Source organism: Octodon degus, unplaced genomic scaffold (genome assembly GCF_000260255.1).
Source record: "Octodon degus isolate 3935 unplaced genomic scaffold, OctDeg1.0 scaffold00025, whole genome shotgun sequence".
NCBI lineage: Eukaryota > Metazoa > Chordata > Mammalia > Rodentia > Octodontidae > Octodon > Octodon degus.
In genome coordinates this window covers 188,696-209,367 of record NW_004524601.1, presented here as the reverse complement: position 1 = coordinate 209,367, position 20,672 = coordinate 188,696, and the positions used below count along the sequence as shown (strand labels likewise).

The 20,672-nt window shown below is 40.0% G+C and overlaps 1 protein-coding gene across 6 annotated transcripts in view; it reads right to left on the bottom strand.

The window, feature by feature from the left end:
* Window positions 1-261: 261 nt before the first annotated feature.
* Tmem237 (transmembrane protein 237) overlaps window positions 262-20,672 on the bottom strand; it is a 21,601-nt gene continuing 1,190 nt past the window's right edge. For 4 of the 6 annotated variants that reach the window (XM_023712368.1, XM_023712371.1, XM_023712373.1 and 1 more), the window contains exons 2-13: window positions 19,764-19,795; window positions 18,942-18,952; window positions 17,614-17,670; window positions 14,711-14,848; window positions 11,748-11,868; window positions 10,588-10,745; window positions 7,159-7,282; window positions 6,621-6,812; window positions 5,108-5,181; window positions 4,381-4,468; window positions 3,356-3,477; window positions 262-1,745 (exon numbers count right to left, since the gene is read on the bottom strand). In XM_023712368.1, the coding sequence (XP_023568136.1) occupies window positions 1,684-1,745; window positions 3,356-3,477; window positions 4,381-4,468; window positions 5,108-5,181; window positions 6,621-6,812; window positions 7,159-7,282; window positions 10,588-10,745; window positions 11,748-11,868; window positions 14,711-14,848; window positions 17,614-17,670; window positions 18,942-18,952; window positions 19,764-19,795 (1,179 nt within the window). In that variant the 3' untranslated portion in view covers window positions 262-1,683. The remainder of the gene's footprint in view (window positions 1,746-3,355; window positions 3,478-4,380; window positions 4,469-5,107; window positions 5,182-6,620; window positions 6,813-7,158; window positions 7,283-10,587; window positions 10,746-11,747; window positions 11,869-14,710; window positions 14,849-17,613; window positions 17,671-18,941; window positions 18,953-19,763; window positions 19,796-20,672) is intronic. The other 2 variants (XM_023712369.1, XM_023712370.1) reach the window with 2 other exon arrangements.

Genomic DNA, 20,672 nt, shown 5'->3' with positions numbered 1-20,672 from the left:
GCCCACATCCTTGGTTTATTGCACCCTCCATCTTAAAGTCAGTACCATCACAACCTTCTGACACAGCTTTCTCTGCCCACAGATATGGAAGGTTCTGCTTCTGAGGTTCGCAAGATTACACCAGCACACCTCGGTAATATGCAGAATACTCTCACTTTAAGATTCAAACTTTTTTTTTTGTGGAACTGGGTACTGAACTCAGGCCCTTGAGCTTGGCAGGGAAGCACTTACTCCACTGAGCTATCTCCCCGGCCCCAAGGTTCAAACTCTTAATCACATTTGTATCTTTTTTGCTGTGTAAGGCAGTATATTCCTATTTCAGGGATTAGGACCTATTTGGTAGACACTGAACAGCTCCCACAATCCCCCACACTGGTGGCAGCATTCCAATACTGTTCCTTGATGACACTGTTCCTGTGCAGCAAGTTCAGGTCTGATGAGCATGGCTTCTCTGCAACATGCAGATGGGGAGGATTATGAACTTCCCCAACAGTGTGCTGTCATATGTGAACCTCTGGTGACTACAGTGAAAACCAGAACTGGCAGGATGACTTCAGAATTGCTAGTGGATTCAGTTCTGACAGAAGAAGTAACCTCTATTCAACAGCTCCAGCCTTAGAGAGAAAAAAAGACATTCCCAAAATGTGCTTGCACCAAATCTAAACTTAACTCAGGGTACCTGTTCTACCATCAACTTGTCCGTCCTCCTTGTTCTACAACATCCAGGCCTCACAGTTCTACTGATTAGGTCCACAGCCTTTGAGTGACTCCTTCCTCAGCATGTCTTGCCATTGTTCTGAGCTGTCGGGTTTCAGAGTTGCCAGCTGACAAAACACAGGATATAGCTCTGAAGACAGCTTTTCCAGTGCCACACCTCAGGAGCAGGGTTTCTGCCCTGCCAAAGATCTTTCTGACCAACAGTAAGGAAAGAGGTTTTTGGCTCACATTTCCTCTTACTCAAACAAAGCAGCCAATCAGAAGAGAGCTCTGAAGAGACCCATCAGGGGCTTCCACCTGGTTCCGTCACTCCTGCTACACATTTATAAGTTATGTCCCTGAATGTTTCTGATGTGCACACAGATGAGGAGCCCTGCTATAGATTTTGGAGAGAAATAAAACTTTCAAGTCATAAAAACCTTCAAACTAAAGATCAATTTGTTTCATTAGCCATAAAGTAATACACATCTTAAAACTACATGATAATTATCATATGACACAGAACTACTAAGTTGGATTCAGAAAAGACAAATTTTATAGTTCAATTTATTCAGCAAGGAAATAACAGAACAATGAAGTTATTTTTTTCTTTTTTACCTTCTATTCTCTAAATTTGTAATTAAATTTGGCATATACTGTGTGACACTGAAATGAGGAATTTTTTTGAATTAAGTCTTTTTAAGATACTAATTATGAAAACAACAATTAGGGAGAGCAGGAAATAAACACTTTTATCTGCTGGTTTCTACATCATTCTCTCTTTTATCATTAATATCCTAAGGCCGAAGAAATTAATGTTTTCACGTAAATTAAAGATTGAATTTTAACATTCTTCTATAATCTTGAGAAATTTTTCAGGATTAATCAATTGTGTACATATATATACACACACATATCTTATAAAATGCTTTTTTTTGAAAAGTGAGAAAAATACTGGGTCATTACTCCTCTGCAGATGAGTTGATACTACGAAGAGGCTTTGATGCCTTTATCAGGGTACTCTTCCACATCACAGAAAAACATTAATTCTGGAGAAGAAAATGAACAGATCATACTTAAAATTGCTTCCTAGTGCCTCAAAGAGTTTTACAGCTTAGTTAGGAATGGTCTCTTGAAATACTGACACACTACACAACAACAGAAAACCCTCAAATACAAGCATGAATTCTTGACAGTTAAACCTGACTTAAAGGCTGTGCACATAACAAATGTACATATTCTACAAGTTAAAATATTCAAGCTTTAAAGGTATTATTACAAACCCTGAAAAATAAAACATGCAATGGAGAAAATTTCCAGGAAATTTAAGACACTCAGAGAACCTGAGATTACTGAACAGCTACAAGGTCCATTTCTATAGTGAAAAATAATCTGAAATGTTGGGGACAGACACAGAAGAAGGACATGAAAGTACCAGTAGGTGTGTACTAGGTTATCATGAATGTGTAATCTCATTACTCATGGAAACAATCCTACAGGGTAGACATTATCCTCATATTTACTTCATGTTCATTAACATTTTTGAATGACAAGAAGTCATGTGACTCACCAAGCCCTAGGAGAGCAGGTTTCTGGAACTGTTTAGCAGGTGACAGACTGATTTAGACTGAAGGCTGCAGAAGCCAGTCAATGTGATTTCAGGCCCAACCACAGCACAGAATGTTATTACTTGACATTTTTTATCAGTAAACTATTATTTAGCACAGACAATGCAATTTACTGAAATGCCAAGAAATATAGCAAAAGAAGATTTTAAGGATCTAGTAATAAAGTCTTCTGATATAGGTAATTAGATGAAAAATTCAGTAAATAACTGAAAATTAGACCAAGTGAGAGAAAAACACCAAATAGATAAAGCCTAAGATTAAATAAAATACTTTAAAATCATAATCAAAGTCCAGAAAATATCCCTAAGAAAGATTCCAAGCTGAAAGTGTCTACCACTGTGGAGGAAACACAATGTCCTGGACAGACACGGCCCTGCCAAGGCACTGAAGGCAGACCACACACTACCGACAGGACTCTTCCCAGGTGCCCCAGGGGCCAGTGCATCCTGCTGGGTACTGGACATGTGAGGGTTGGAACTAAACGCTTCTAGTAACTAATAATCTCTGGAGAGTTAAGCATTTGTGTCAAGTAGAGGAGAAAAGAAGAATTCACTTGAGTATGCGTTGGGCAGACAGACTACACAAATTAAGCATGATTTATTTCAAAATTAAGATACTTAAAGCAGAAGATGATGGAGACTGGTGAAGAACAGGCTTTGTCTGCACGACCTAAAGGTTTAAGGACAAGAGACTCCTTAGTCAATATCCAGATCTGGCTTTTTAGGACCCCTGCTTCTGCCATTTGGTGGTATCACCTTATTTTCATTCTTTCTTCTGAAGTTGTATTTTATATACACCTTTTCTTTTTTTTTTTGAGGCAGGGCCTCACTGTGTAATCTAGGCTGGTCCTGAATGTACTATGTTGCACAGGTTGGCCTTGAACTCACTGAGATGTTTCTGCCTCAGCCTCCTCAGTGTTGGGGTTACAGATGTATACCATCATGCCTGGCTTGTTGTTGAGATATTATAAGAGAATTTATAAAATCATTAGAGAATATTCAGGATGCTCTTACAGTATTTTTCTTTAATACCTTCACTAAGATCCATGCCTGGCCTATAAGATAAAAATAGCCAAGACAATCCCACTAGAAGAGCCACCACCAAATTCACCACAATCCATGGCTGCAGAATCTGTTCCTCGATTCCTGCTGCCCTAGAGGTACAGAAATGGTCGTTAGAAATATCATTTTAGTTCATATATCAAAATACATCTATTTTATGAACTTAAAAAAATAGTCCTAGGGGGCCGGGAAGATGGCTCAGTGGAATAAGCGCTTCCTGGGCAAGCGCAAGGGCCTGAGTTCAATCCCCGGTTCCGCAAAAAAAAAAAAAAATAGTCTTAGAGAAACAACAAGTACAAAATAAAACATAATTTTCCAGGAGAAAAGAAGTATTACTTGAACTCTAAATAGATATGCTCTGCAAATTACCATAAATGGACAGTTAGTATTCCCAAAAAGATTTCCTAAGTTTCCCTTCTTCAATTAAGCATCTTTCCTTTATTTCTTAACTTATTCACTAGCCACTCACAAAACAAAAGACAGAAGCCCCAGCTCCCTGTCTGAATTTTCCCTGAACCTCAACTGCCCCGCAGCTTCCTGCCTGGCCACCACACAGCATACATGGCTTTCTCCGCCCACCCTCCCAGCACCACATGGCTCTGCCTCTGACCAGCCCCTTCCCCTACTGTCTCAACTGGGGCTACAGAGGGGGCAGTTCTGCAACACTGAATTTGTGAAAAGAAGACAATCTGTTAAATAGTGCAGGAATACAAAGTAATAGTTCCTCAAGCAAAGCAAATAGAAAATATTTTTAGAATTTAAACAGGACCTGAGGGCTGGGGAGATAGCTCAGAAGAATAAACGCTTCCCTGGCAAATGCAAGGGTCTGAGTTCAATGCCCGGTTCCGCAAAAAATAAAAAAAAAAATTAAGCGGGGCCTACATTATTACTTACAGATGAAAGCATGAACAAGAACAGAGGGAAAAGTACCAGTGCCAGTACTACACTGTTGCGGCTTTGCCACTAACAAGCGTTACCACGGCCTGAATTCATACCAGAGGCTGCTGTTAGCAGGCGTGTACAGGTGGATCCTGTCACTTGTCATTTGCTGACTCAGAGACAGTATAAGAGCAGTAAAGTACACTGAAAAAGCAGAAAAATGAAATTATTAATTAATAATTTTTAGAAATCCAATTTATTTTGAATTTATAGATTAAAAAGGTCAAAAGTAACCTACTTCAGTAGATGATGATATAAAAGAAATTCAATTCATCAATTTCAAGAGATAGTCTTATTTCTCAAAAATACAAGCACTGAGGACCTTTTGAGCTACTCACCATCTTATCATTAGAACTGAGAACCTAGACCACCTTTTAAGAAATTAAATTACTTAAGGTCCCCAAAGTACTTTTATTAATATTCTCATAACAAAATATATTGTAAATTATGAAAGGATGTAAAATAGTATTTATTACTGAGAGGTCATACCAGTTGAATATGTTTATTGCCAAATATAATGTAAAACAGCTAAAAATTAACTAATGTAAAACAAATCAAAATTTATCGTTGATGCTGAGGATTGAACTCAGGGCCTTAAACTCGGAAAGATTATTTAAATGAACCTCTGATAAAAAAATTAACTATCAAAATTATGCCTTCCATGTTTTTAATTATAAATTCACTAAACTTCTATAAAGAATATAATATAAAACTAATACAAAACTTAAGAATAAAAATCATATTTCCTGGTTCAGAATTACAGTAAACTTATACATGACTTACAAAAAGATGCTAAAGCTGTTGGGTCCAAGGCAAAAATATTTCGGATTGCTACTGATGTCTTAGCAAAGTCAATTCTAGAAAACAGAAAAGCTTCTTATTAGGGGTAGTTGTAAATTCTGTCACACTCACTCACATTTCTGACTCTAATTCTTTATTCTGCTGCTCCCACAGATTATGACAGCAGTGGCTTACAACATTTCTGGGACCAGGGACTGATTTTGCTAAAGACAAATTACTACAGCTGGAGGGAAGAAAGGTGCACGGCTCCACCTCAGATCTTCAGGCACTCAATTCTCATAAGGAAAACGAAGCCCAGGCCTCTCCCCACTTCCTCCCCCTGCACAGGTCACACAGGGTCTTCGCTGCTCCTGGAGACCTAACTCTATGCCACTCACAGGACAGGAAGTGATGTGAGTGACAGGGAGTGGCCCAGACCAGCATAGGTCATGGCCCAGGTAGGGGGGATTCTTTATATCACAAGTCTTTACAGCTATGATTTACACCTTGATACGGTTTATCCCTGCATGCAAATGACTACCTTGCTTATAAAGACCATATAATGTTATCTAACTAGAGGACTCTATTAGGTTACTACATTGGAATTAGGACACCCTGAGAAAACAAATTAAACCTGATCTACAAAATCCATTTGCTCCTTCTTTTTTCTATTACCCATATCATGAAGCAAGAAAATTTTTTTTGTTTGTATTTTTTTTGTTGTTGTTGTTTTTTATTTTGGTACAGGGCCTCACTGTGCAGCTTAGACTCATAGTGATCATCCTGCTTTCAGCCTTGCCAGGGCTGGGATTACAGCCGTGCACCAACACACCAGGTCTCGATGGCTAGCTCAGTGCACCTGGGGTTGGGGCTGGGACCATCTCAGCATGTAGTGGCTGGGATTGAACCCTGTTCCCTGCACTTGCCTAAGCAGGTGCTTAGTCTGCTGAGCTATCTCGCTGGGTCTTTTTTTTTTTTTTTTTTCTTTTAAGGGTTGAACTGTACTATCTCCCTCAAAATATACTGAAGTTATAACCTTTGGTATATGTAAACATGACCTCACTTAAAATGTGATGTTTTGGCTGGGGAGATAGCTCAGCAGTCTAAGCACCTGCCTTGTGAGAGCAAAGACCTGGGTTTGATTCCCAGTACTACATGTCTCACTGAAACTGGCCATGGTGGCACATACCTATAATCTTAGCACTGAAAAGGCTGAGACAGGAGGGTCACTACAAGTCTGAGCTGCACAGGGAGACCCTGTACCAAATAAACAAACGAAAGAAAGAAAGAAAGAAAGAAAGAAAGAAAGAAAGAAAGAAAGAAAGAAAGAAAGACCCATGGTTTTTGGAGATGTAACTAAGTTAGGAAAGGTCACCTTAATGCAAAGACTGAAATGAAATCATATTAAAAGCAATATTAATAATCTGAAATTCTATTTGAAAATAGTCAAGTTAGTGACATGTCTTAGCATTTTCTCCTGAGGAAAATTAGAAGAATCTGCATGCACAAGTCTTACCTGTCAAAAGCTGAAACTGTACTTAGAGCCAAAAGCAAGTACAGGAGACTCTGGAATGGATATGCTAAGGTCTTGTATTGCTGCAGTAGGTTGGAGACATTCAGGGGCTGCTCTCCTGCTAGAGCATAGATCACAACAACATTCCAAACCGCACAGCCCGCCAGGAAGCCGTGAGAGAAGAGACCAATCATCCTGCATGGATGACAGTTAACTGCCAGAAATGAGTTACTAGAGTAAAAGGATAAACAATTTTTAAAACCTCTTCACATAGAACAATAAAATCTAATGTGAGGAAAGATGAGAAGAACCTTGTTTCCCCACAGCTTAGGGTCACACAGGCTCCGCAAGTGCTCTCCATGGATGGCCTCCCAGCACAAAACCTTTTCTTTTTACTCATGCTGATAGGCAGGTCATTTAACTTCAATGCAATGTTTTAAAAATATACCTACATGCCATTTTTAGTTTTAATTTTGGTAACAGTATTGAATGACCAGGACATTTTAAAATTTTAAATTGTGAAACCCAGTGAGGCTGTCACCTGAAAGCTCGGTGCACGGAAAGTGCCACATCTCTGGTGGTCCAGGATGGCTTCATGTCCACGGTCACGTCTATGTTTTCTGTGGTCTTTATCAATTCTGAACGATCAGCAGCCTGGAATCGCCCTAAGAAGGCATAATATATGCAATTACCAGCAAAGAGCAACAGGGAAACCATTGGGCTGGCCAAATAGCTCAGTGAATTAAAGTGCCTGCTTAGGCAGATGCAGGGGCCAGGAGTTTGATCCCTTGTGTGCCATGCCAGGTCCTGCCCCCGGAGTACACCGAGACAGTGATTGAGACTGGGTGTGGTGGCTCATGTCTGTAATCCCAGCACTTGGGAGGCTGAAAACAGGAGGATCACTATGAGTCCAATCTATGCAGTGAGCCCTGTAGACCCTATCCTAAAATACAAACAAAATAAAACAAAAAAACAGGGAAACCATTAATCCACACTTAAGAAGTCTCAGCTAAGAAAGTTTGCTGTTTTTCTATTTAAAAACTCAACTCAGTGCTTTTTGTGTTGCTTAAACACACTCTTTCATCATCTTTTAAAAATATAAGCATTGTTAAGGCATTGTCTTCTCAGCTAAAATTGATGCTAAAGTAACATGTTTAGAAATTTATGAAATATAATAATGAATGTTCAACTCAACTTTTTTTTTTGTAGTTTAGGGAGGGGTCTACAGGGTGTTAAGAGTCTCACTACTCGATCGGACTTGTAGTGATCCGCCTGTTTACAGCCTCCCAAGAGCTGGGATTACAGGCGTGCGCCACCACAACCAGTTTCAATTGCCGACTCAGCACACTGTGGGGTGGGGCTGACACAGGCCTGGGGATTGAACCTCTGGCCCCTGTGCCTCCTTGCAGGTGCTTTAATTCGCTGGGCCATTTGGCCGACCCTCAACTCAACTTTTAACATGACACAGTCTACAAAATTCTAATTTAGACTTTTTTGTGGTACTAGAGATTGACCCAGGTTCTTCACACAGACATACACCCTAGTCCTTTTTATTTTGAGACAGTGTCTCGCTAAATTGCCTTGGCAGGACTCAAACTTATGATTTTGATTCTTCTGCCTCAGTCTCCCAAGTGCTGGGATTACAGTTATGTGCCACCATACCCAGCCAGAGACTTTAGAAGTATAATGGTGCAAATGCCTCTAGCTTTCTGTATTGAGAGCAAAGAAATGTGGTGTTTCATAAACTTGTATTAAGATTCCCCAAAAGTTATCAGCTTAAGTGTCAGCACTTGAGCTCATGTCAACATCGACTAGAAATCCAGGGACTCTCTGGAAACAAGAAAGGTCCCCACAACCTCACCAAACCCAGCTGGCAGGTGTGTTGGAGAATGAACAAATCTTTTTTTTCCTGAAACACCTTAACAGACAACAAACCACTGTCTCATTTTATTGTTATTACTTGAGTAGCAAAATTTGTGTTGAGAAGAAGAAAATGAAGACTGTCTGATATTGCTTGAAAAGAGACTGGACTACATACAATGGGCAGGTGGCATGCTGCTCAAAGCACTGCATGAGAAAACTATGAAACACAGTGCAAGTCCTAGATCTGCATTGACCAACTGTGAGTTGGGCGGGGTCAGCAGGCTCTCTAACCACAGGACCCTTCTAACTGGGAGAGAATTCCATGATCCCTGAGATAGGACCTTAGAGAAACAGAATTCTAAAACCATTTACACAAGATAGAAATTGTTGATTTTAAGGACTAATATGTTTTAGAGTTTTTTAGGCAATATATCCATAGTATATCTCCTGGGGGAGAACAAAAGCTGATCATGCTTTGTACAGATTTTTCTTAAAACACTGTGTGGTGGCCTGAACGTGTCTCCCAAAACTCCTATGGTAAAGCTCTAATCCCCAGTTTGATGCTGTTTGGAGGTGTTACACCTGAAAGCTAATTCAGTTTACACAATGTCAAAAGGGTAGAGCTCCCTGATTGGAATAGCGTCTTTTTTTTTTTTTAAAGGGATGAGACACCAGCACACTCTGCCATCTGAAGATATAGGAAGACAGTGCCCATTTGTAAGCCCAGAAGGAACTATCACTAAGAACCAAGGTCTACCAGCACCATCTTGACTTCTCAGCTTCTAGAATTGAGAGAAACGAAGGTATTGTTGAAGCAGTCTATGATATTTTTTGTAGCAGCCTGAGCTAAAGTAACTTGCAAGTTCAATTTATAACCAGTATATGCTGCACATCAGAAACATTTTCCTATATAGCTACCATGCTGTGTTTCTTACTTAATATGGTAGTCTCAGGGGCCAGGGAGATGGCTCAGTAGAATAAGTGTGTCCCTGGCAAGCGCAAGGGCCTGAGTTCAATCCCCAGTTCCGCAAAAAAAAAAAAAAAAAAAAAAAAAATTAGTAGTCCCAACATGTATTTTCTCTCTCTCTTTTTTTTTTTTTAATTTAGTGCAGGGTCTACAGGGTCTCACTATACAGATTGGACCTGTAGTGATTCTCCTGTTTTCGGCTTCCCAAGCGCTGGGGTTATAGGTGCATGCCACCTTGCCCAGTCTCAACCACCCTCTCAGGGTGCCCTGGGGGTAGGGCCAGCACAGCAGGCTGGGGATCAAACCTCCAAGCCCTGTATCTGCCTAAGCAGGCACTTTAATCTGCTGAGCTATCTGGCCAGCCCTTCCTCTTTCACTTTTACTTGCAGCATTTGTATCACTACCTGGCTACTATCACAGCTACTACCAACTGCCCAAAACTGGACAAATACAACAAAATATTAGGAAATGGGAGGAGATGGGGTAAGATTTTTTTTTTTTTGGCGGCTCCACATTGACCTCCAGCAGCGCTCGTCTGGGTTGCCTTGAGTATCTGGGAATGGAACCACCACTCCCAGAGACTGACTGCCTCCTTTAAGCAGGCACTTAAACAACTGAGCTAATGGGCGGGCCCCCTGGGGTAAGATTTTTAAAATCACTCACAATCCCAAACCCAGAATCAACCAGCATTATTATTTTCTTATTTCTTTTGAGTCTTTTGTTCTTTGCATTTTTTAAATTTTTAATTTTTTTTTTTTTTTTCTTTGCGGAACCAGGGATTGAACTCAGGCCCTTGTGCTTGCCAGGGAAGCACTTATTCTACTGAGCCATCTCCCTGGCCTGCATTTTTTTATAGGCGAGATCTAACTGTATTTCATTTTTCCTTACACTCTTCCCATGAAATGAAAAATTCTCCCTACATATTTAACAGTGCAGAATATTATACAGACAAGCCACAGATTTCTGAAATCATTCTCCTCTTGTTTTACCTTTACGTTTCCAGTTTCTCACCCTACAAATAAAAAGTATGATGACTAGTTGGTTTATATGTTTTTGTCCATGTTTTTAATTATTTCATTAATTTGGATATCCTGTGTACCTTATAAAGAGATTGTTTTTCCAAAGCAAGATACTACTTACGACTTTTTTCTACAAATACTTTGCCTACAGGCTGGCTAATTCCAGTGGGTGCAGTGAATCTACACTGTTGTTCCGGAACTCTTTGCTCATCAGTAATTATGTCTTCATCTTCTACTCCTAGCTCATTGGCATACTGTAGCTGTGCTTGCTTGGTCTTCCTGTAATGAGGGAAAATTAGGAAAAATGGATAATTCTTGCGGTTTCATGCACCCACATAAGAAACTGCCCATGAGTGTATTATGGTTGTGGAATCAAGCACTGGGCTGGCTGAAGTGGACCTACTAACTGTTCTGTAAGCCAAGTTGCCTGGACCTCAGTGGGCCTCAGTTTTCTCATTTGGAAAATGCAGTGACTCAACAAGATCTGCCCAGACTTAAATTATATGATTATATAAACTGATCACTGTTCACAGGGTCATTTTCACATACAAACAATGTCAATAAGTTTATGAGATAGTATCTCTTAAAGTATGCCATTCTATCTTATTTGAGACTTACCTTCCTAGACTAAAACAGTTTTACTTATTGTTGAACTAGTTGTAATTCAAATTCTGCTAACATGAAGAAATAAATCAGAGCAGCCTATTTTATTGTCTTCAATTTTTAAATCTCTATTGCTAAGTCTAATTTTTTGCTTCTTACCTAAAATTTTTCATTGTTTTGTTCTTTTTTAAAAAATGTATTTAGTACAGTGTCTACAGGGTTTCACTACATAGATTGGACTTGTAGTGATCCTCCTGTATACAGCCTCCCAAGCACTGGGATTACAGCTATGCATCACCATGCCCAGTCTCAATCGCTATCTCAGCATGCCCTGGGGATGGAGCCAGCACCCCAGGCTTGGGGATGGAACCCCCGGCTCTAGCATCTGCCTAAGCAGGCATTTTAATCCACTGAGCTATCTGGCCGGCCCCTGTTTTGTTCTTTTTAGAGATGGCTCTTTAGGTTTTAACTTTATATACCACGTTAATTTTTTTAAGAATTCTGTGGATTTTACTCTTTTCAAATATACTATGGGATGGGCTTATCTGTATTTTGGAATAGTACTTGTCCTAGACACAGACACAGTATCTTATAAAACCTGTTGAGAAGCTACATTTGGGAGCTCTGAGGTAAACACCTAAGCAACCCTGGAGAATATTTAGAAGAATAAATTATTACCTTGCCTTCCTTCGAGGTTTTTGAGTAACTGCCTCCTCAGCTGGGTCCACATTAATACCATTTTCATTTTGTAATAAAGATGGACTAGAGGTCTTCTTTTGAGTAAAGGAAGTCTCACGCTCTGAAAATAAAACAAATTATGTTTTCAAATGACTGTAAGATAGATAAAAGTAATATATAGGACTTTTATAAGGCAAGAGATCATAGAAGTTTTAACAAGGCCAAAATGTTTCACTATCTTACAAATTTCTAGTTTTTAAAATTTCATACAGTTAAACTCTCAATAAGTAATTTGAAATCGCAAGGCCAAACAATATATAAAGGGTTAATAAAAGGTAATGCAGGGTTGGATTACCTCCAGATTTAACGACTTGCTAGAAGGATGCACAGGACTCAAAAGAAATTACACTCAAGGTTACTTTATTATATCAAGAAGATATAAGGCAAAAATCAGCAAAAGAAAAAGTCGATGGATCAAATTCGAGGCTGGTCTCAATCTTGGACCCTCCTGTTTCAGCCTCTTAAGTAGCTGGCATTAAAGGAGCATGCACTATGGCAGAGTGATAGTGCAAACTCCAGATGAAACCAGGTACATGTCCAACACCCCCTCAGTGCAAGCGAGCAGGAAGAGCATATTCTGACACACAGAGTCAAGCTCTCTACCTAGGAAGCTCATTAGAGACTCAGCACCCAAAGTTTTTGTTAGAGGGTAATCACGTAGGCCTATGTACAGACCAAAATTTCAGATTCCCAGAGTGGAAGCAAGTACTGAACATAAACCACATTGCACAAATGCAAGTGAGCTCCCAGTATAATTTTGGGGAAGTTTCCTATCCATGTAGGGAACTACTTACCATCTTAAGTTTCCAAATGCTACTTAAAAGCCTTTGTAGGAACAGCAGTCATATACCTCGCTGGGTCATACAAAGGTCAGGCAGAGAGTGTAAACAGGTCAACAGGGCCTTCCCACTTTCCCTACCTTCCTAGAAGCTCTGGCTCCCCACAATGCCTCAACCCCTTCAGCCCCTTCAAATCCTATTTAAATAAAATACACCCTGGGTTGGAAAGACAAACATAAAGAACAAAGCCTAACATGTTCTGAACAAAACAGAACAAAAACTCACAAACTTTAAATTCTAAAATACAGAAAGCTAGACTGGCAAGGCTGGAGTGGCAGTGAGAGGTGCTCATTGCCTAAGCTTAGTTAGGTCCTGAGTTTTCTACAAATGGTCACCTCTGTTGCACATACTTTTCATGAATTATAAAACTAGATCTTAGTGTCCATCTCAATTTTCAATTTGTACTCTAATGGGTAGTCTAATGGATCACTAAGAGGGTAGTTTCATTAAACTACATTTCATGCCAGTGATGTAATCAATCGCTTCATTTCAAGGAGGCAGAGCATGTCACTGAACGATTCCCGTCTCTTCTTCTTTCTGCCTCTGCCACTCTTGCCTCCTCTTCACACTCAGGCCAGGCACCAGGGGAACCCACTGCCCCGTGTCCCTGTGTGGAACTCTCCAACTTCTCTTGTTGAAGTCCCTCTACTACTATAATTCCTCCATCCAATCACGGCCAGCTGTTTTTCAAAAGGACAAATAATTAGGAAAAGTAATTTGCAAAAATTATTCAATGATGTTATAAAGATAACTAATCTGACAGTCTAACTTTTATCTTTTTATAATTATTATGAAAGTTATACATGCTGTACATGAAGAATAAATAAAACAAAAATGAATAAAGATTTTTTTTTTTGCTCCGAATGCCCTCAGGACAACAAAAATGAAGTAAATAAAAATCACCCTGCCTGAGGGCCGGGGAGATGGCTCAGTAGAATAAGCGTTTCCCTGGCAAGCACAAGGGCCTGAGTTCAATCCCCAGTTCCGCCAAAAAACAAAACAAAACAAAACAAAACAAAAAAACCACCTATCATTGAAGCAAGGTGTGGCGGTGCATGCCAGTAATCCCAGCACTTGGGAGACTGAGGCAGGAGGATCACCATGAGTTTGAGGCCAGCCTGAACTACATAGTGAGACCCTTTTTCAAAAACAAAACAACAACAAAAGCCTGTCACTGCTACTAGTGCTACACACTTCCTCTCCTCTCACTGTGTGTACATGTAAACACTCTTCCATGGCTCCGCCAGACACACTCAGGTTGTGTGCTTCACCACTAGGTTTAATCCACTGAAGTTGACACATCAGGGTTAACAGCCCGTTTCCACTCATTAGATAAATCATACTATTAGGAGTTGGCATTTACCTGTTTCTATTCTTGTAAATAATATTGTGGCGTATGTCATTTAATTATCATAGGTATTTCTATTTCTAGAAACCTGAATAGGCTGTGTCAGTTCGTGTTTTATCAGTGTATGAGTATACTCAGTCCCATCAACACTGACACTGGCAATTAGATAAACAACAACAAAAAAAGACACAATATTTTGTTTACCTTGTGAACAGTGCCTGGACACAGAAAATTCCATAAATATTGGCTACTATTTCCTTATAATATTGTCAATACTTTTCTCTACTAATCTGAAATGTTTATTTCATTTTTCTTTAAATTTATTTATTTATTTATTTATTGTGTGCGGCCAGCTCAGTCCACCAGGGGGCGGGGCTGGCTGGCGTGTGGTGCTGGGGGATTGAACCATGGTCCTTGTGTTTTGCTTAGCTTAGCTTGTTCTAAGTAGGTGCTTTAGACCACTGAGCCATCTCACCAGCCCCTGAAATGTTTATTTCATCACTAACTAAATTCTTATATACTCTGTGATCTGATCTCAATGTTCTAGTCCTTCTTCTCATAAACTACACAAATGACCAAAGGAGACATGGAAACACTCCTGATGAAAGGCCAGAGAAACCACATATGGGAAATGAGGGGAAAATGAGAGCCAACAGGTTTTTATCACATCCCCACTTCACAGATGGATCATAAAGCTAAGTGGTTTCTTCACATACCAAGAGGTGGCCGTGGTTTCTTCTGCCTCCTTTGAACGGGAGCTTCTGAATCCTCTTTGAGCGCTGCAGTTGGTGGCTCATTGCCCTCAGATGGCCTATGAAGAACAGGCTCAGCAAGGCCCTCTGAAGAGGCACTAGCTGCAGAAAACCAGAGAAGAAAAGCCTGGGGTGATGTGAGTAGAGATCTATGAGCCTTTAAAAAGGGTGAAAGAGGTGGATATGGTGGTGCATGCCTATAATCTCAGCACTCAAGAGGCTGAGGCAGGAGAATCACGAGTTCAAAGCAGCCAGGACTATATAGTGAGACCCTGTCTCAAAAAACTAAAAAAGAGGGCCAGGCAAATAGCTCAGTGGACTAAAGTGCCTGTTTAGACAGGTGCAGGAACTGGGGTTTGATCCCTGGTGTGCCTGCCGGCCTGCTGCCAGAGCACACTAAAATGGCAACTGAGACTGGAGACTAGGTGTGATGGTGTGCACCTATAATCCCAGTGGTTGGGAGGCTGAAAGCAGGAGGATCAGTACAAGTGCTATCTGTGTAGTGAGACCCTGTAGTCCCTGTCCTACAAAAAAAAAAAAAAAAGGAGAAAATCTAGAATGTATAAAGAAATAAAAAAGGGGCTGGTGAGATGGCTCAGTGGTCCAAAGCACCTACTTAGAACAAGCTTAGCAAAGCACAGGGACCATGGTTCAATCCCCCAGCACCACATGCCAGGCAGCGCCGCCCCCCTGGTGGGCTGAGCTGGCCACACACACACACACGCACACACACACACATAAATAAATTTAAATAATAATAATAATAATAATTTTTAAAAAAAGAACTAAAAAAAATCAGACCCCTCAAATTTAAAGACCCAATCCAAAGATGGTCATCTGAAAAGAATAATACTTCTCAGATGAAGAAGTAGAAATGACAAATAAGTATATGAAAAATGTTCACCATCACTGGCCATTCGAGAAATGAAATTAAAAATTAAAAATACTGAGATTCCACTGCTCCTCAGAAAGAATGGACATTATCAAGAAGTCAACAACAAATGCTAGCAAGGCTGTGGGAAAAAAAACGAACTGTTAGCCACTGTTGGTGGGCATGCAGACTAGTGCAACTACTGTGGAAATCAGTACCGAGATTCCTCAAAACCCTAGGACTACAGGCTCTATTCGACCAGTTATTCTTCTTTTTGATATCTTCCCAAAAGAATTATATCACAGCGATACATACACACCTATGTTTATAGCAATAGCTTGTAATAGATCTTAGAAAGAGCCCAAATGCCCATCAACTGAAGAATGGACAAAAGAGATGTGGGGTTTTTTTTTTTTTTTAATTTTTTTAAACATTTATTTATTTATTAGTGTGTGTGTGTGTGTGCGTGTGGCCAGCTCAGCCCACCTGGGGGCGGGGCTGGCTGGCATGTGGTGCTGGGGGATCGAACCGCGGTCCCTGTGCTTTGCCAAGCTTGTTCCTAGTAGGTGCTTTAGACCACTGAGCCATCTCACCAGCCCGTGGGTTTTTTATACAATGGAGTACTACTCTGTCATGAAGAAAGATAATCTTGAGACATTTTTAGCTAAATGGATGTACCTTGAGACATACTCTTAAGTAAAATAAACCAGACACACATGTATAAATATCATATTGCTTCTCCTGTATGAGATATTCAAAGTGTAAATAAGGACCAAACATATTGTGAAATAGGAAGAAAATGTTCAAATGGGAAGGGGAATTAGAGATGGTGGTGGGGGAAAGTAAGGAAGGGAAAATAAAAATGGTAAGAAGAAAAAATGGAAACAAAGCTTTTGTAAAGAAGAAGAAGGGGGTTGAAGGGAAGGTACAGGAGTAGGGGAAAAGCAAGATGTTTCATTAACAGGTACAAATACCCCATGATTGATGTGATCATTATGCACACCGAAAATGTACCAATGAACAATTAAAAATAAAAATAAAGGGCCGGGGATATAGCTCAGCAGCACAGTGCTTATTTGGCAAGCACAAGGTTCTGAATTTGAGCCTCAGTATGCCCCCCAAAAGAATCTCTCAATAATAAAATTAAAAATAAACAACAACAAAAATGGGAAAAGGCACCAGAATGGCAGACATTAAGGAAGTTCCAGGTAGAAAAAAGTATGTGAGGAGAGGCAAGGAATCACAAGTACACAGTACATATTAAAAAAAAGAGAAAAACACATAAAAATATAGAGAGGAGCAAGTGAGTACACATAGAACACGATCCCTGTTTGGAAAGAAAAAGAGAGCACCACTACAGAAACTTTAGGCTTGAGAGGGTACAAGGAAAGAGTGACAGTTAGAGGTGCCACAGATGCCTGTGGTGAAGTCGAAGAGGAAAGTGGCAGTGCTAGTTAATAGACTATCACTGTAAATGAGAAGTAAAGCCTAGTGAATTGTTGGCGGTGATGCTGGATTGTGGATGTGTTCAGTTAGTTACTAACAGAACAAATAGAACATGAAGGATATATTTCCTAGTGGAAAAGTAGGACAAGAGGAATTTAGAGACCAGCTTGTTACTGCAGCTTTAACACAGGGATGCAGTGGTCGCGCCTCCGGGTCTCTGCTCTAATCCAGTCTCTGGCTGATTGAGGGATTAAGGATTCCAGGTCGCCAAGCACAGCTTAAAACAATTTATGCTGCCTACAGAATGATCTTAAGAGTCCAAGAGCATTGAGGACATCAGCGCTTGAGTGGCACAACACTACACCCCATGACCGCTGCTAGATATTCTCCTGTCTGCAATGGCCTTGCCCCACCCTCACTGTGCTTCAGCCTGGCTTTCTGCCCTCAGGACAGCAACGACCTGGGAGCCTTGTCTCTGACCTATAATGTGCATCATGTCTGGGATCCTGGGAAAACCTACTGTTCTACACAACAAAGGAGAAGCTCTTACCTCTCAAGTTTTTTGATCTAGACCTCTTTTTCTTAGGATGACTAAGTAGAATATCATCTATAAAACAGAAAGAATATTAAAAGAAAAATCTGTCTAAAATTCAATGCAAAGAACAATTATTCTTTTTTTTTTTTTTTTTTTTTGGTACCAGGGATTGAACTCAGGACCTTGTATTTGCTAGGCAGGTGCTTATGCTGCTGAGCTATCTCCCCGGCCCTTACAGAGAACAGTGGGGAAAAGAATCTTTTTTTTTCTCTTTCTTGGATTCAGCCAGCTTCTACGTTTCAAAGAAAGTCAAACACTGACACGGTCAAAGACACCCCACAGTGTCGTATCAGTGGTGCACTGGTAGTCATGTTTATAACAATGACACATTGTCACAATCCCCTATGCTTCCTAGTCCCTGTCCTGCATCCTGGGATGGCCTATGACTGGTTTTAGGTACTAGGCTGTGAAGAGAAGCGATCCACATCTGTCAAGGGTCATGCCACCCTCCAGGCACTGGACTTTGTCTGACTTCAGGAGCTAAGCAGGGTGGGGTCTGGTTAGTATTTCAGGGGAAAACTGATCTATGTCCTTTGGGAGGCCAAAATGCAGAGCAAGCTAGCTCTGCTACGGCAACAGAAGTTTCACATTAAGCTTGCAGAGCCGTAAGACAGGTAGCCTGGACTCATTCCATCATTGCATTATTAATGGACTTTGCATTTAACCTAACATTATTTGTAACAGTCCTGCATGATATGAAGTCACTAAGATTTTAGAATGGCTAGTATAGCACAGCCTTGCCTATCCTGAATAATTAAAACAAAAAGTTGGGCATGGTGGCACACACCTATAATTCCAGAACTCAGAGGCTGAGGCAGGAGGATTCGTGAATTTGAGGTCGGTTTGGGCTACACAGTGAGTTCAAGGTCAGCTGGAACTGCATAGTGAGACCTTGTCCCCAAAACAACAACAACAATAAAAAAAGAAAGAAAAATGAAGGTACAGTTTGATTTACAGAGCTATAAACCAATCAATGGTCTAGTTCACTCCACTCAGGGATGAAGAGCCTTTCTAATGGTAAAGCAATCTAGAGTTACGCATCATTCCCGATTTAACACATAAATACTGTGGTACTATAAATTATACTATTCAGATTCAATTTTAAGAGACATAAACTATGGAATCAAACTTATTTTTAGTTTTTTTTGGGGGGTTGGTTTTCAGTGACTTACCTTAAGTAGCTGTGACTACAGGCACACACCACTGTGCCTAGCTTTCAAAATTGTTTTTCAATGTCAAGTACTATATTTAGTAAATTTTACATCAACAATAAGCTAACTTACCTTTAACACCACTTCACACAACACCAAATTTAATCAGCAAGAAAGAGACAAAAAAAGGAAAGTATTAATTAGAAAACTATTTCATTGTCTAACTAAAAACTGACTTGAATCATTATAAATCTAAAATAAAACTTTCAGAGAATGTCAGCTAGTTTACAAGCTAGCCTATTACAATAAGCTGTTTAACAGCAATAATAAAACAACTCTGTTACTCTTCTGAACATATACATATGTCTTACTGTCTATTAATAAAGTAGACTTAGCAGATGAAGAACACTTATTGTCACTGATTATATCAGCTCACTGAGGAAACTACTTGAGCAAGCAAAAGACAAATTCTGACAGGCAAGACACTAAAACATGCAAAATGGATCCATTACTCTCATCTTGGCAATCAGGCTTTTTTTTTTTTTGATTTTTTTTTAAATTTTATTCATTTATTTTGCATTTATTTGTGTGTGTGTGTGTGTGTGGCCAGCTCAGCCCACCAGGGGGCGGGGCTGGCTGGCATGTGGTGCTGGAGGATTGAACGGCCGTCCCTGTGCTTTTGCCAAGCTTGTTCCAAGTAGGTGCTTTAGACCACTGAGCCATCTCTCCAGCCCCCGGCAATCAGGCTCTTAAACAGAACATGTAATGATACATTTAGCCTTATGTTTTAAACATTTTTTGTTGTCGTTCAAAGAATTTTTCTGTATGTTATTAGTCAACTTTTCCAGCTTACTCATTTCCATTTGCTTATTTTTTAGTGACCCTACTCAAATTTTCTGGCTTACTCATTTAATATTTACAAAGTTCAACGAGGCTACTGTAAATTACGCTTACCTTGGTATAGGCGGAAGAGCTCGTGGAGGGCACTAGGTGAAAAAGAGAAAACTGCTTGTTAAAGAAAAGCCAAGATCTAAAACATCTTACCTTCATGTGTGTCAAATACAAAATTCTTCAAAAGCCTGTTGTTCAGACATGACAGAAAAATATAATGGATCAAATATGTATATTCAAATCTTTTGATAATCATATTAATCACTGAAACCTGAGAGATAATATAAATCAGATGGATGAAGTGTATCATATACAATTTTTTCCATTTTTTGAAAAATTTAAAAATTCACCTTTTTTTTTTTTTTCTTTCTTTTCTAGATGGGGTTTTGCTATGCAGTTCAGGCTGGCCTTGAACTCACTTTGTAGCCCAGGCTAGCCTCAAACTCCAAGAGATCTTCCTGCTTCAGTCTCCCTAGTGCTGGCATTACGGACACTCATGTAAGCAATAGGAATAGGGAGGAAACTAAGGTCCTGGCTTTTATGGAACTTATGTTCTATTGGTTATGTATTAGAAAATGATGTTAGAAGTACGGTAAAAATAGGACTGGGGAGATAGCTCAGTGGAATAAGTGCTTGCCTGGCAAGTGCAAGGTCCTGAGTTTGATCCCTGATACCACCAAAAAAATACGTTAAAATACATTTTTTTTTTTTTTCAGAACCGGGGATTGAACTCAGATCCTTGCGTTTGCCAGTCAAGTGCTTATCTTACTGAGCCATCTCCCCGGCCCCTAAAATACATATTTATACATGAAAATAAATATATAGATGATAAAGAGGCGTGCTACTTTACTTAGGAAATAAATTTGTTTGAGACTTTAAAGCTGAGACCTGGCTGAGCAACAAGACAGCTGCAGGCAGCAGGGAGCAAATGCCCGCCGGGAGGAGCAGGGCGGCAGCGCTCTGGGTGACCAG